General features: G+C 64.7%; 4 protein-coding genes and 1 non-coding gene across 5 annotated transcripts in view; 4 read left to right on the top strand and 1 right to left on the bottom strand.

The window, feature by feature from the left end:
• Nucleotides 1-31: 31 nt before the first annotated feature.
• FA09DRAFT_339755 (hypothetical protein) lies at nt 32-1,177 on the top strand (the record flags this gene model as incomplete). Its single annotated transcript, XM_025744244.1, has 6 exons — nt 32-100; nt 158-397; nt 570-737; nt 784-1,002; nt 1,057-1,105; nt 1,158-1,177. Coding segments are annotated over 6 exons (765 nt in total), but the record flags the coding sequence as incomplete, so codon positions are not given.
• Nucleotides 1,178-6,192: 5,015 nt separating this feature from the next.
• FA09DRAFT_t38 lies at nt 6,193-6,285 on the top strand. The gene has a single exon. It is a non-coding gene; the product is annotated as a tRNA-Ser (tRNA).
• Nucleotides 6,286-6,834: 549 nt separating this feature from the next.
• FA09DRAFT_330904 (hypothetical protein) lies at nt 6,835-8,802 on the top strand. The gene is made up of 5 exons (XM_025742791.1): nt 6,835-7,366; nt 7,614-7,815; nt 8,188-8,477; nt 8,533-8,666; nt 8,724-8,802. The coding sequence occupies exons 1-5, from the start codon at nt 7,184-7,186 to the stop codon at nt 8,758-8,760; spliced, it is 846 nt and encodes a 281-aa protein (XP_025597095.1). The 5' UTR covers nt 6,835-7,183; the 3' UTR covers nt 8,761-8,802.
• FA09DRAFT_361553 (hypothetical protein) lies at nt 8,788-11,026 on the bottom strand. Its single transcript, XM_025745370.1, has 4 exons — nt 10,833-11,026; nt 10,168-10,782; nt 9,438-10,029; nt 8,788-9,313 (listed from the first exon to the last, which is right to left on the bottom strand). The coding sequence occupies exons 1-4, from the start codon at nt 10,947-10,949 to the stop codon at nt 8,922-8,924; spliced, it is 1,716 nt and encodes a 571-aa protein (XP_025597094.1). The 5' UTR covers nt 10,950-11,026; the 3' UTR covers nt 8,788-8,921.
• Nucleotides 11,027-11,445: 419 nt separating this feature from the next.
• The window catches only part of FA09DRAFT_299405 (homoserine O-acetyltransferase), a gene marked incomplete at both ends in the record, with an annotated part of 2,687 nt that continues 2,228 nt past the window's right edge, over nt 11,446-11,904 (top strand). The window contains one exon of the mRNA XM_025740282.1: nt 11,446-11,717. Within this exon, the coding sequence (XP_025597093.1) occupies nt 11,446-11,717 (272 nt within the window). The remainder of the gene's footprint in view (nt 11,718-11,904) is intronic.

Here is an 11,904-nt window from a genome sequence, read left to right as displayed (position 1 = left end):
CCCCGGACAGTGCCTCTGCGCACCCGCGCAGCACGTCAGTGCGATCCAGCTCGACGCGTACAAGAAGCGCCTGCTCCTGCAGCTCCTCCTCCACGGCAAGGTGCGTCGGCGAAGAGGCCCCAAGCCGGCGGCGGCTCACCCCCCCTTCCATGTGTAGACCACGCCGCTGCCCAAGCACATCGCACCCGCCGTGGCGCGCGCGCTGCGCACGCCCAGCAGCGGCGTCGCCGGCAGCCTCGAGGCGTACGAGCAGCTGGCGCGCGTGTACGCGCGCCGGCCCGCGCTGAACCTGCCGGCCGCGCTGCGCACCTCGGGCGGCACCGCGGCCGACAGGGTCGACCGCGCGCAGGAGGAGCTGGCACAGCTCGTCGTCGACCACCGCAAGGTGTTTGAGCAGGTGCGTCGCGCGCCGCCGTGCTATTTGGGGGGGGGGGGGGCGCCTGTGTCGTGACGTTGCGCTGCCGTGACGCTTCGCCACCATGACGCTCCGCCACCGTGACGCTTCGCGGCCGTGACGCTTGGCCATCGTGACGCTTCGCGCTTCGTGCCGCTGCTGACGGCCCTCGCAGGACGCCAACGCCTGCTTCGTCGACAAGCTCGTGCAGATGTACCCGATGCGCCGCATCCAGCGCCTGCAGGACACGCTCAGCGCCGTCTCGCTGCGCGACGCCGCCGCGCTGCTGGGTCTCGGCGGCGAGAGCGCCGTGGCGGAGCTGCAGAGCAGCCTGCGCGAGATGGTGCGTGCGCCCGCCGCTCTTGGCAACGCCAGCTCACACTCAGCAGGTGCGCCTCCGCTGGCTCAACGCGTCCGTCGCGCCGTGTCCCGGCGCCGAGGACCAGCCGGGCAAGGCCATCCTCACTTTCGAGGCGCCCGCCGAGCAGTACCGCACCGCCGACGCGATGCGGCGCCTCGAGCAGCTCGCGCTCGAGCTGCAGCACAGCAACGAGCTCGTTGAGCGCAAGGAGCGCGCCACGGCCCGCAGCGGCCGCTTCCTGTCAAAGGTGCGTGTGCGTGACGTGAGCTCCGTCGCAACTGCCGCTCACTCTGCCCTCTAGGCGCAGGCCGCCCGGCAGCCGGGCTATGGCGGGTTTGGCAGCATCGACTGTGAGTGTCTGCGAGCGCGTGCGTGTCGCTGCAGCTCACGCCCCGCGCGCAGTGGACGACTTTGACGAGTAGCAGGCGCGCGCCTCCGCCCGTTCCCCACTTGCCCGCCGTTGGCTGTGGCAAATGACATGACGTTCTCGAGTCCAAGCATGGACGAGGCGTGATTCGGCCGCTGCGCAGAAGGCAGAGTGTGACTCAGGCTAAAGAAAGAGCGCAGGGGGGGGGCAGGCAGGCAGAGACGGGTGTTGGTCTTTGCTCTCAGGGCAACAATGGAGGAGCGCGCCTACAACAAGGACAACAGCAGCATGCTCAAGCTCAAGGTCTGCCGCAGACAACCTGCTGTGACTGTGCTGTCAATCTTGTAATTCTGTTGACAACAGACGTTGCTGACGGTCATGGCGGCAATGCCAAGGATGCAGGCCACCTGCTTGTACGTTGTCTTGATGCCTGCAGCAAGTTGTCTCCAAATGCGCCAGTAGAGGCGCACTACCTTGTTGGACGTCAGTACCTGGCTGCTGCCGCTGGACTGGGCCCTGTTTGAGTCCATGCAGCGGATGTTGAGCACTGCGCAGCCAAAGCGCCAATGTCAAGCTCTGCTGCTGCTGCTGTGGGAGGTGCCCTCTGGCTGGGTGTTCTGGCATGCCCATGAGGGCGCTGCCTGGGCAGTCTCCCGGCTCTGCACCAGCAGCAAAAGCTGGCGCGGCAGCATGAGCAGCCACGCCAAGATGCAAGAGAAGCTGCTTCTGTAGGAGCTGATGGTTCACAACTGCGTTGTTGATCAGTGCTGCCAGAGCAATGTAGCGCAAAATGGCACATGCCAGTCTTACTGCAGAGAACATCAGTTGTTGTTGCTCAATCTTGTGGTAGTCAACAGCAATCAGCGCTCAATGAGGTGATAGATCTTGAATGCAAACAAGCCCCTGCAAAGGCCTTGGCAAGAAGCTGCTCACTACAGCACAACATGCACACAGGCCTTTTCTTGCCAGGAGCATGTTCATCATGAGCTTGGCATCTGCATCTGCACCTGATGTGCATCACAAGGCCCTTGCCTTTGCTGTATGTCATGCTGCCCTTGCCCAGTCTGAGTGCTCAAGCTGGCACGCTGCTCATAGGCACAGCGCCAGCATGAGGAGCGCAAGGCCACTGCCAATGCAGAGACAGCTAAGGAGCTTGCCAGTCAAAAGGGCTTGGCCAAAGCTGCTTGCATGGCCCTCAAGAAGCGTGCTGCTGAAGAGGAGGAGTCCAAGCAGGCGTAAGAAAAGGGAGAAGGTGCGCCAGGAGGAGGAGGAGAAGGGAGGAGCAACCAAAGCATCACCATGCTTCCTGAGTGGCTGAGAATGCACTGTACTTGTTGACAGGCAGCGCGCACTCCTGCAAGCTGCTGTTCAACGGGGCAGTGCCACACAACCTGCCTGTCCTGGTTGCCCCCATTGTTGCTGCAGTTGTGGCACAACTTGCCAAGTACGCCAAGCTGGCTGCTGCCAAGGGCGCTTGTCTGCTATGCTGCTGGGACAGTCCTGCAGGCGCCAACATCAAGCTTGAGACCACTTGTCTTTTGCATGCGCAAGCAGGCCGGTTTTGCAGCAAACTGGATGTGCAAGGCGGTGCACACAGTGCCACAGGAGTCCAAGCTGCTGCAATATGCAAGCACAGCCTTGATGCAGCACCTGCAGCAGCGCAAAGACCTCTGCTTGGCTGCAGGCACACGGCACGTGTTTGTTGCCAATGGCCACCGCCTTGTTGCCAAAAAGGAGCTTGCCAAGGAGCTTGAGCTTGATTGTGTGCCACATATTGTGGCAGCAGATGAGGCCAACTGTCTCATTGCGCAAGCAACGCAGGTGCTGGGCAGCTGCATTGCTGTGCTGTTGGTCAACAGCAACATGCTGGTGCATGCCCTGCCAGGGGTAATTGCTGGGTCATCTGTCCTGTGCCTGCCACATTGCGCTCCTGCTACTGCAATACAGCATGGACCTGTTCCCTTGGTGACCTCAACAAGGCAACCTGCTTGCTTGCCATTGGCAAGAAGGAGCTTGCAAAAGGCTCCTTTCTGGCTTGCTTCCTTGGTGTGCTCAAAGGCAATGGTGCGCTTGAGGGCTATGGCGTGCTCAAGGGGTAGGGTGCAAGTTGTTGCCCCTTCAATGGTGCATTGATGAACCGCAGCTGCGCATGCCAGGCAGAGTGCCTCCTTGAGACGCTTGGAGAGCGCTTTGCCCTCAGCACAAAGCCTGGAGGCAATGGCTACAGCACAACTGCTGTGCCAAGCGGTGTCAAGCAAGCTTGTTGGCGCGCCTTGGCATCAGCGCAGCCTGTGAAGCCAATTGTCAGTATCTGTCTGCGCTACTGGGAGGAGCAACTCTGCATCATTGACAACGCGCTAGGCCAGGGCACACCTCAAGCTCCTTCCTTGCAACTCAAGCCTTTTGGCATTGACTTGCCCGATGCCAATGATCAGGGAAGGCTGCTGGTACACTGTGTGCAAAGCTGGCCATGGGGCGCCAGGATGCTGTCCACTACTGCGCACTGCTCATGTATGCCATGTCAGAGCCGCTGGACACACTGATGGCGCACAGCGCAGCAAGCAGTTGCGCACACCGGGACCAAGCCTGGTCTTGGCACCCCAAGGGCTGTGCAAAGCCCCTCCAAGCTCTTGCAGCTTTCTTGGTCTGCATGAGGCCCTGACTGCGCTTTGCTGCAGCTGGAGCAGGTTAGTCTCAGCTGCAGCTCCATCCAATGCTTCTGCTGTACTGAACGAGCAGAGGAACTGAGCAGATTCTTGCACAATTTTGTGCCGCAGATGCTCAAAGACACCCCAGTCACTGGGATTGAGGTGCACAATGCTAGTCTGACTTTGAAATATGGAGGCAGAGCTTTATGGCAGCATTGTAGTTGACAAGTTGCCAGTGTGACATGCCCTTGATGGCTGCAGGCATCAGGTGCCAGTGGTGGAGAATTTGCATAATCTGGTCTGAGCTGTGATGAAGATCACCTGTAACAACAACTACATCAGGTGAGCTCAGTCCAGCAGCTTGGCTCTACAAGCGCTGTACACTGACACCACTACAACCCCACATCAACATCAAGGAGTGCATTGATGCTTTGCAGCCCATTGTGCATCAATACTGGAGCTGGATGCTGAAGGGGCAAGATGTAGTCTACAGAGCTTCCAGCCTAGCAATTGCACTGGCACAAGAGGGCTCTGCTGATATCCCTGATGATCTGAAGCCTGTGCACCCAGTGTGGCCGGCGCCAAGGCCTCCTACTGCATCAAACATGCAGCTGTGATGACACCTGCTGTGCTGACACCTGCTGTGCTGCATGCCTTGCTTGTGCTTCAAAGACAGTGTCAAGCCTGCTTGCTGCGCAGTGTCATGGGCCGCTTTCTGCTCTTCCTCTACAGGGGGTAGCGCCTGGACAGCTTGCACTACCACATACAGCCATGTGCAGAGCAGACTGCCTTGGGATCATTACATGAGTGCCATGCTCAGCTGTGTGCAATGCACGCAAGAGGCCCACAGGTCACGCACAATATAGGTGTGGCAGACGCATCAGCGCAGAGACAGGCGCAACCGGGCGCGCATGCAAGGAACACTGTCTGGTCAGCCAAGCACATTGAAGTTTGACAGGCAACACACAAGGAGGAGAGTAATCAAGGAAGAGAGGAAGCAAGAAAAGGAAGAGAGGAGGAACAGAGGAGAGAGGCGGCAGGAGAGCGGCAGCGTTGGGAAGGAAGAGAGACAGAGCTGACCTTGCAGGAAGCTGACGCACGGCCAGCGCTGCTGCAGCGCGCCAGAGCTCATGGTCCGCCAGAGTGCCTGTTTGCCAGCTCCTGCGCCAAGGCTGCCCGCTCCACAGGGCGGGCACTGTCCTCAAGAATGGAGTCATACTGCTCTTGCAGGTCCCTGCGCTTGAGCTGTCAGAGATATGACGCCCTCCTGGCACAGCACACTCACAGGTCAAGGGCACAGATCCCAGTGGTGTACTTTGCACAGGCAGCAGGGTTGCACGCTAGTGCGGCAGCATTGCGCGCTGCCTGGGCAGTCTTGGGCCAAGGCTTCTTGGCAGCAAGCTTCTTGGCCCGCTGCTTGGCCTGGGCCTGCTCCAGCTTGATGATGAACATGTTCTTGGCTGCCTAATCTGCGGCGTGCTGCTGGCGCGCCTTGCTGAGCAATGGTAGGTTGTGTATACATACTGTAGAGCTTGCGCCTTGCAGTCTTTGACACTATCCCCCTCTTCAGCGTCACAGCAGCATGAGCATTGCCAATGGGCAAACAAGCCTCCAACTCACCGTCACACCCAGCTTCTTGCGCTTCTTTGCTGACACTTGCTGGCCCTGAGCTGCCCTGCAGTGAGCCAATAAGTAGAAGCGCAAAGGTGCAACTCACCTGCCTCATTGATTGCAAGCACGTAGATGGCACGCACTAGCCGCCTGCTGAGGGAGCCAAACAGCCTGCGGTTGCCGGCGCAGTCAATCACTGGCACTGGCACGGCGCCTGGCATAGCGGCAGACAAGTCCGCCAAGGCGGGCAATGGCGCGCACTTGGATTTCTTCTTGCCGTTTGCGTTGGCCAGAGTTGGGGCAAGCCTGGTCCGGACCTGCAATGGCGGCGGCAGGTGCCACTTGCTGCCCTTGCTTGTGAACTGCACAAGTTGCACCACGCCGCCCGGCGCTAGCTAACCCTAACCCTAACCCAGGTATCTAGGTGATGTGCTTGAAGTTCAGCATCAACAGCAGGCAATGACTGAGTGCGCAGTGGGTCTGGTTGGACATCTGCAACAACAATTTCTTGCACGCCTCTCTGTCCACCTTGCAATCTTTGACAAGCTCATCCTTGCCGTTGGTCAAGGTCAGCTAGGTCCCAGCACCAAGCGTCTCCTCAAGGCTCAGCATGCCCAGCTTGTTGCGCGTGCAGCTCTTGCTCAGGGCTCCAACCTCAAGATCTCAGCCTACTACATTGGCTCCTTCTGGGCAGGGTGCGTGTGGCTTGAGCTGCCAAGCCGCCAGCTTTGCTTGCTGCTGATCCCCTGGTGTGCAGAGAATACCGGCAAGGTGCTGGTATTCAGTCTGAAAGGGGTTCTGTCATAAGTACGGCGCTTTGTCCGAGTGGTCTAAGGAGGTCGACTAGAATCTGTATCTACATCGTTTAGCATTTGCTGCGCAGGTTCGAATCCTGCAGGCGTCGAATCTTTTTGCTCCTCGCAGCTGTGCTCCTCATCTTGCCGCCCTCATTGCCGCTTCGCAGCTCCGCGGGCGTCGTCTTGTTTCCAAGCACGCCACTGATGCCATGTTCAAGAGTGCAGTCAAGCACTGCAAGCTGTCGGGAAGCGAGAGAGTGAGACTAGGCGCTCTCCCTGGCCAGGCGGCGCGCGTTGTCGGCCGAGAGGCGCGTGCGCGCGCATGTCAGCCGTGCGCACCGCGCGCCGCACCCTGGCGCGCTGCTGACGTCTCCCGCCGCGCTGCTGCTGCTGCGCGCTTCCCTTGTCCCCTGCACCCCCACACCCCACCACCCCTCCTCATCATGAACTCGCCTCCCGCGCGTGCCGCGCTGCAAAAGCTCGCCCAGCGCTTCTCCGAGCAGGCGCGTGCCGGCTTCGGCGGCGGTGCCGGCGGCGGCGGCGGCGGCGCTGGCGGCGCAGGCGGGCCCGGCGGCCGGCCCAGCGCTGGCCTGCTCGGCGGCGGCGCCGGCCTGTTCCTGCTCATCGGCGGCGGCATTGCGCTCAACTCGAGCCTCTTCAACGGTGCGTGGCGTCGCGGTGTGGGCAGTGAGGAGAGGTGCGCAGCTGGAGAGGCCGCCATGGGCCGTGCCGCGGCGCTTCGCGCTGCCGATGATGCCGCGATCGCCGCGCGCGGCTGCGTGCGCACGGCGGCGACGGCGGGGCACCTCGGCGGCAATGTTGCTGGAGCGCTGCCCTCGCGGGTGTGCGGCTGCAGCTGGTGCGCACGCTGTGTGACGCCGTGCGCTGGCTGCGGCACCGTCGCACCTCTGGGGGGCCACTGCCCGTGCTGCCAGCCTCGTCCATGTCCCCTCCCGCTGTGCGGCCTCGCCGCTGCGTCCGGCGCGCGGCTGTGCTGCCGCCGAGATGGCGCTGTGCTTCTCACGCTGCGGTGCTGCCGCCGAGATGGCGCTTTGCTCCTCGCGCTGCTGCGCCGGCCTGCTGACACACACACGCCCACACACAGTCGACGGTGGCCACCGCGCCATCAAGTACTCGCGCCTCTCGGGCGTCAAGCCGGACATCTACAACGAAGGCACGCATCTTGTGGTGCGTGATGGCGTGCATTGTGGGCTGCAGCGGCTGCTGATCGTCTGCTTTCCTCCTCCGTCTTTGCCCTCCTCTGCTGCACCTGCTCTGCTGCACCTGCTCTGCTGCACTTGCGCTGCCCTCCGCGCGCTGCCGCTCGCCCGCTTCTTCTCGCTCTGCCGCACTGCCGCACTTCGCCTCCTCCTACCACACTTCGCCTCAACACTTCGCCTGCACTGCTGCACTGCCGTATTTGCCCTCTTCTCAGATCCCCTGGTTCGAGACGCCCATCGACTACGACGTGCGCGCCAAGCCGCGCAGCATCGCGTCGCTCACCGGCACAAAGGACCTGCAGATGGTCAACATCACCTGCCGCGTGCTGAGCCGCCCGGCCGTCGAGCAGCTGCCGACCATCTTCCGCGAGCTGGGCACCGACTACGACGAGCGCGTGCTGCCGAGCATCGTCAATGGTGAGTGGCGCGCCAGGGGGGGGGGGGGGGGGGGGGGGGGGGGGACGAGGGGGAGAGTGTGCGCTAGCTGCCCTGCTTGGTCCATCATTGGCCTCGCTGGTCGCCACCCCCGTTCGCTGCACGCTTGGCCTCCGGGCGGCGTCGCGCCGCTCGCGGATGTCTCGCACGTCGAGTGATCGTCCGTGCTGCCATGCTCGTCCCACGCTGGCCATGGCGGAGAGCACGCCGTGTTGCCCAGTTCAGTCCGAGCGGTGCGGCACCTGTCGCTCCGGTCTGTGCATGCGCGCGGTGCGGCACCTGCCCGTACGTCGCTACGCTCCGCGCTGTCACGCCGTGATGCACCTCTCCTGCCATGCTGACGCCTTGCTGCAGAGGTGCTCAAGAGCGTCGTCGCGCAGTTCAACGCCTCGCAGCTCATCACGCAGCGCGAGATGGTGTCGCGCCTGGTGCGCGAGAACCTGACGATGCGCGCGCGGCGCTTCAACCTCGTGCTCGACGACGTCTCCATCACGCACGTCGCCTTCTCGCCCGAGTTCACGCACGCCGTCGAGGCCAAGCAGATTGCGCAGCAGACGGCACTGCGCGCGGCGTTCCTCGTCGACCAGGCGATCCAGGAGAAGGCCAGCATCATCGTGCGCGCACAGGGAGAGGCCAAGTCCGCGGTGCGTAGTGTGATGACTGCACGTGCTTGCCTGCATGCTCATCTCTTGTGTCTAGGAACTCGTGGGCCAGGCGGCACGCGGCGGCTTCCTGCAGCTGCGCAAGCTCGAGGCGGCGCGCGACATTGCCCACATCCTCGCCAACAGCGGCAACCGCATCATGCTCGATGCCGAGAGCCTGCTGCTCAACGTGTGCGTTGCAGGCGTTTGAGGCTCCTTCTGCCCAAGCTGACATCCCCCCTGCGGCAGTGCCGACCAGGACCCCGATGCCAAGAAGAAGAGATAGGCGCGTGTGTCCCGCTGGCAATCACCACCACTTTTGTGCAGACAGAGGATGCCCTGTGGGCCGGGATGCTGCGGCAGCGCCGCCGGGATGCCTCTCTCGCACTCGCGCAGCCGCGTCTCGCCAGCGCTGTCCTGCCGTGTTGACGTGCGACATTGCTTTGATTACCACATGAAGCGCTGTGCCACGCCCGGCTCGCTGGGCCACTCAAACGGGCGCCGCAGAAAGACAAAGAGCGTGGCGGCGCCGAGGGCGAGGTTGAGTGCGGCCTCGGCAAAGAGGGCCGCGCGCGCCCAGGGCGGCGGCGTGGGCGGGCCCAGCAGCGCCGACGCGGCCGGAGCTGCTGCTGCTGCTGCTGCTGCTGCGGGAGCGGTGGGCTCGGCATCGGCCGCCGCTGCAGTCTCGCCTGGTGCGCCGTGCCGGCCAGGCAGCAGATGCAGCCGCATCACGAGGTACGGCAGCAGAAAGTAGCGCGGCTCGAGCAGCGGCGAGGGCACGAGCGTGAGCGCGGCGCTGAGCACGACGCCGAGCAGCCAGAGCGGCGACTGCGTCGTGGCTGCATGTGGGGAACGAGGAGGGAGAGGATGGGGGGAGAAGCGTCGTCAGCCACACGCACTGCCAGGGTTGTGCCACTCCTCTGCTGTGCCCTCTGCTGTGCGCCACTTGCGCCGCCTACTCACCCAGGGCGTCCCACCACATTCGTGCCGCGAGCGCATACAGCGGCACCAGGGCATGGCGATGCGGGCTCAGGACTCTGCGCCATGCGTAGAACGCATAGTGGCGATTGTCGGCCAGGAGGAACGGGTGGGCGACGCTGCCGCACTGCACGGCCGCGCCCATGGCGCCGAGCAGTGCCGCCGACGAGGCCAGCGCCTGCGTGCTGCCGGCACAGCTGCGCCACGTGCGGCGCGCCAGCGCCAGCGGCCCCCCGGCCTGTGCGAGGAGCGCCGGCCAGCCAAAGAAGAGGGCAAAGGCGGCGAGGTACGGCAGCTGCGCCAGATGCAGCGACACCTCGTGGTGCGCCTTGTCGCCGAGCACGATGCTGCCGCCGTTGTGTGCGAGAAAGAGGAGGAAGAGGCCAAAGACGGGTAGGTAGGGCAGCGCGATGCCGGCGGCGCGCATACGCGGCATGCAGGCGAGACGCCGCAGGGCCGAGGCCAGTGGCGTGCCTGGCGCACTGGCGACGCCGGGCAGGGAGATGAGCGTGGAGCAGAGAATGAAGGCCAGCCAGACGATGTTGGTCTGTCGGAAGAAGAGGGAGATGAGGCCGAGCTAGGGAGGACGCGAGTCAGTTCTGAGAGAGAGTGACGCAGGGCACGTAAAGGAGGGCCGAGACAGGAGGTAGCAGTCTATGGCCCTTCTGCCGCAGAGGACACCGACAGCACGCCCTTGTTTGCCTCGCCCACTCACCGCCGCCGCACTGACGTGCCTGTGCAGTCTCGCCATCAGCAGTGCCGCGACGACGCACACGACGGCGCCCACGTCGGTGTAGTAGAGGCAGGCGAAGAAGACGAGCGGCGGCAGGCTGGCGACGGCGTGCGCCTCGGCGGCGCGCCACGCCGCACGTGTGCCGAGCGCCGCGGCATCCTCGGCGTCGAGCACGTCGGCCAGCGTCAGCTGCGGTTCATTGGCAAGGAGCGCTGGCGGCGCCGCCTTTGCGCGGCGAGAGCGAAGTGCCGCCCGCGCCGGGGCATCGGCGCGCATGCCGGCCGTGCGCGTGGCGCTGCGAGCGGGCGCCTGCTGCTGCGTGACAGCGGCGGCATAGGCCGGCGGCAGCGCGTCAGCGGCGAGCAGCACGCTGCGCAGCGCGCCGACGAGGTGCGGCAGCAGCAGCAGCAGCAGCACGTTTGTGCCGCGCAGAAAGGCGACGTCGGCGCAGGCGCGCGCGCCGGTGAGCGCCGCGGGCACGAGGCGGTGCAGCGCGAGCGAGAGCAGATAGACGCCGGGCGGCGTGGTGAGCTTGGCGTCGTACGTCCAGTCGCGCGCGCAGAAGCGGCGCGCCTGGGGGATGTGGAACACCTCGTCCTGGCGGCGCGTGTCAGTAGAGCGTGGAGTGCAGCACGAGCGAGACGCACCATGTACGGATGCGGCACGCCGCGGTTGACGAGATCGCCGGCGCCGGCGACGAGCAGGGCGAAGGCGAGGCCGATGAGCTGGCGCGGGCCGAGGAGGCGCTCGAGCGACGCGGCCATGGCGGCGAAGGAGGATGGAGGGAGGAGGAGGGCAGGGAGGAGGGAGGCGCGTCCGTGCGCGCGGCGCGCCAAGAAGATGGGCCGCCGCGCAGCGAGGGCGCGTCCCGAGTCCCGCGCGCGGCTCCCACGCTGGGCATGCTCGCGCACGTGCTGCCTTGCGTGCCTGCCGGCGGCATGGCGACTTGGGCCGGCGCGGCGCTAGAAGTAGCAGACAGCAGCCGGGCGGGCGGCGGCGAGTGCACTGCGGCAGGCATCAGCGAGGGTGCAGTGCCTCACAGCACCCAGCTGCAGACGACGAGGCGACGGCGCAGGCCGGCACGCAGCTGAGGCGGGCGTGGCGGACGTGCGCTTGGCCGGCGCGCGCGGTGCTTTGGAGTTGGCGCGCGACGCTCAAGATCGAGGCGTGACTCGCGCCTCCTGCTTGCCCTCCTCCACCATCGCCCATCCTCGCGCCATGACGGCGGCCCTCTCCAACGGCCACGGCGGCGCCAGCAGTATGGCGAGCAGCAGCGCAAATGGCGCCTCGCACGCCAGCGCCGATGCCTCCTCCTCCACTCTCCCTCTGCCCTTCCGCGGGCCCACCAGTCCCGCCTCGGCGCAGCTGGCGTCGCAGTCATACGTGCTGCTGCCCGCCTTCACGCTCGACTCGGGCCGCGTGCTGCACAACGCGCCCGTCGCCTTTCGCACGTGGGGCACGCTGGCGCCGGCGCGCGACAATGTGCTCGTCGTGTGCCATGCGCTGACGGGCAGTGCCGATGTCGAGGACTGGTGAGTGGGTGCGCGAAAGGGAAAGGGGGGGGGGGGCGAGGGCGTGGGAAAGCGGCCCCGAGTGGCAGCAGAGGGCGATGCGGAGGCAACTGCGAGGTGGCGCGCGCAAAGGGGCGGCAGCGCGCAGCGCAGTGACGGCGCCGCGGCGGCAGCAGCAGCAGTCGCGGCAGCGCGCATCACGGCGTTG

Source organism: Tilletiopsis washingtonensis, assembly GCF_003144115.1.
Source record: "Tilletiopsis washingtonensis strain MCA 4186 unplaced genomic scaffold FA09scaffold_15, whole genome shotgun sequence".
Classification (NCBI taxonomy): domain Eukaryota; kingdom Fungi; phylum Basidiomycota; class Exobasidiomycetes; order Entylomatales; genus Tilletiopsis; species Tilletiopsis washingtonensis.
Note: the sequence above shows the minus strand (reverse complement) of the source record. Positions and strands in the feature narration are given on the sequence as shown.

What these genes read in the sequence shown, in the direction of transcription:
- FA09DRAFT_361553 (XM_025745370.1), bottom strand. Translation starts at nt 10,949, where the DNA reads ATGGCCGCGTCGCTCGAGCGCCTCCTCGGCCCGCGCCAGCTCATCGGC. An exon ending in GCGTGCCGCATCCGTACATG is followed by an intron (nt 10,783 to 10,832) that starts GTGCGTCTCGCT and finishes ACGCGCCGCCAG; the next exon opens with GACGAGGTGTTCCACATCCC. An exon ending in AATGTGGTGGGACGCCCTGG is followed by an intron (nt 9,314 to 9,437) that starts GTGAGTAGGCGG and finishes CCCCACATGCAG; the next exon opens with CCACGACGCAGTCGCCGCTC.
- FA09DRAFT_330904 (XM_025742791.1), top strand. Translation starts at nt 7,184, where the DNA reads ATGGCGCTGTGCTTCTCACGCTGCGGTGCTGCCGCCGAGATGGCGCTT. An exon ending in ACGAAGGCACGCATCTTGTG is followed by an intron (nt 7,367 to 7,613) that starts GTGCGTGATGGC and finishes CCCTCTTCTCAG; the next exon opens with ATCCCCTGGTTCGAGACGCC. An exon ending in AGGGAGAGGCCAAGTCCGCG is followed by an intron (nt 8,478 to 8,532) that starts GTGCGTAGTGTG and finishes TCTTGTGTCTAG; the next exon opens with GAACTCGTGGGCCAGGCGGC.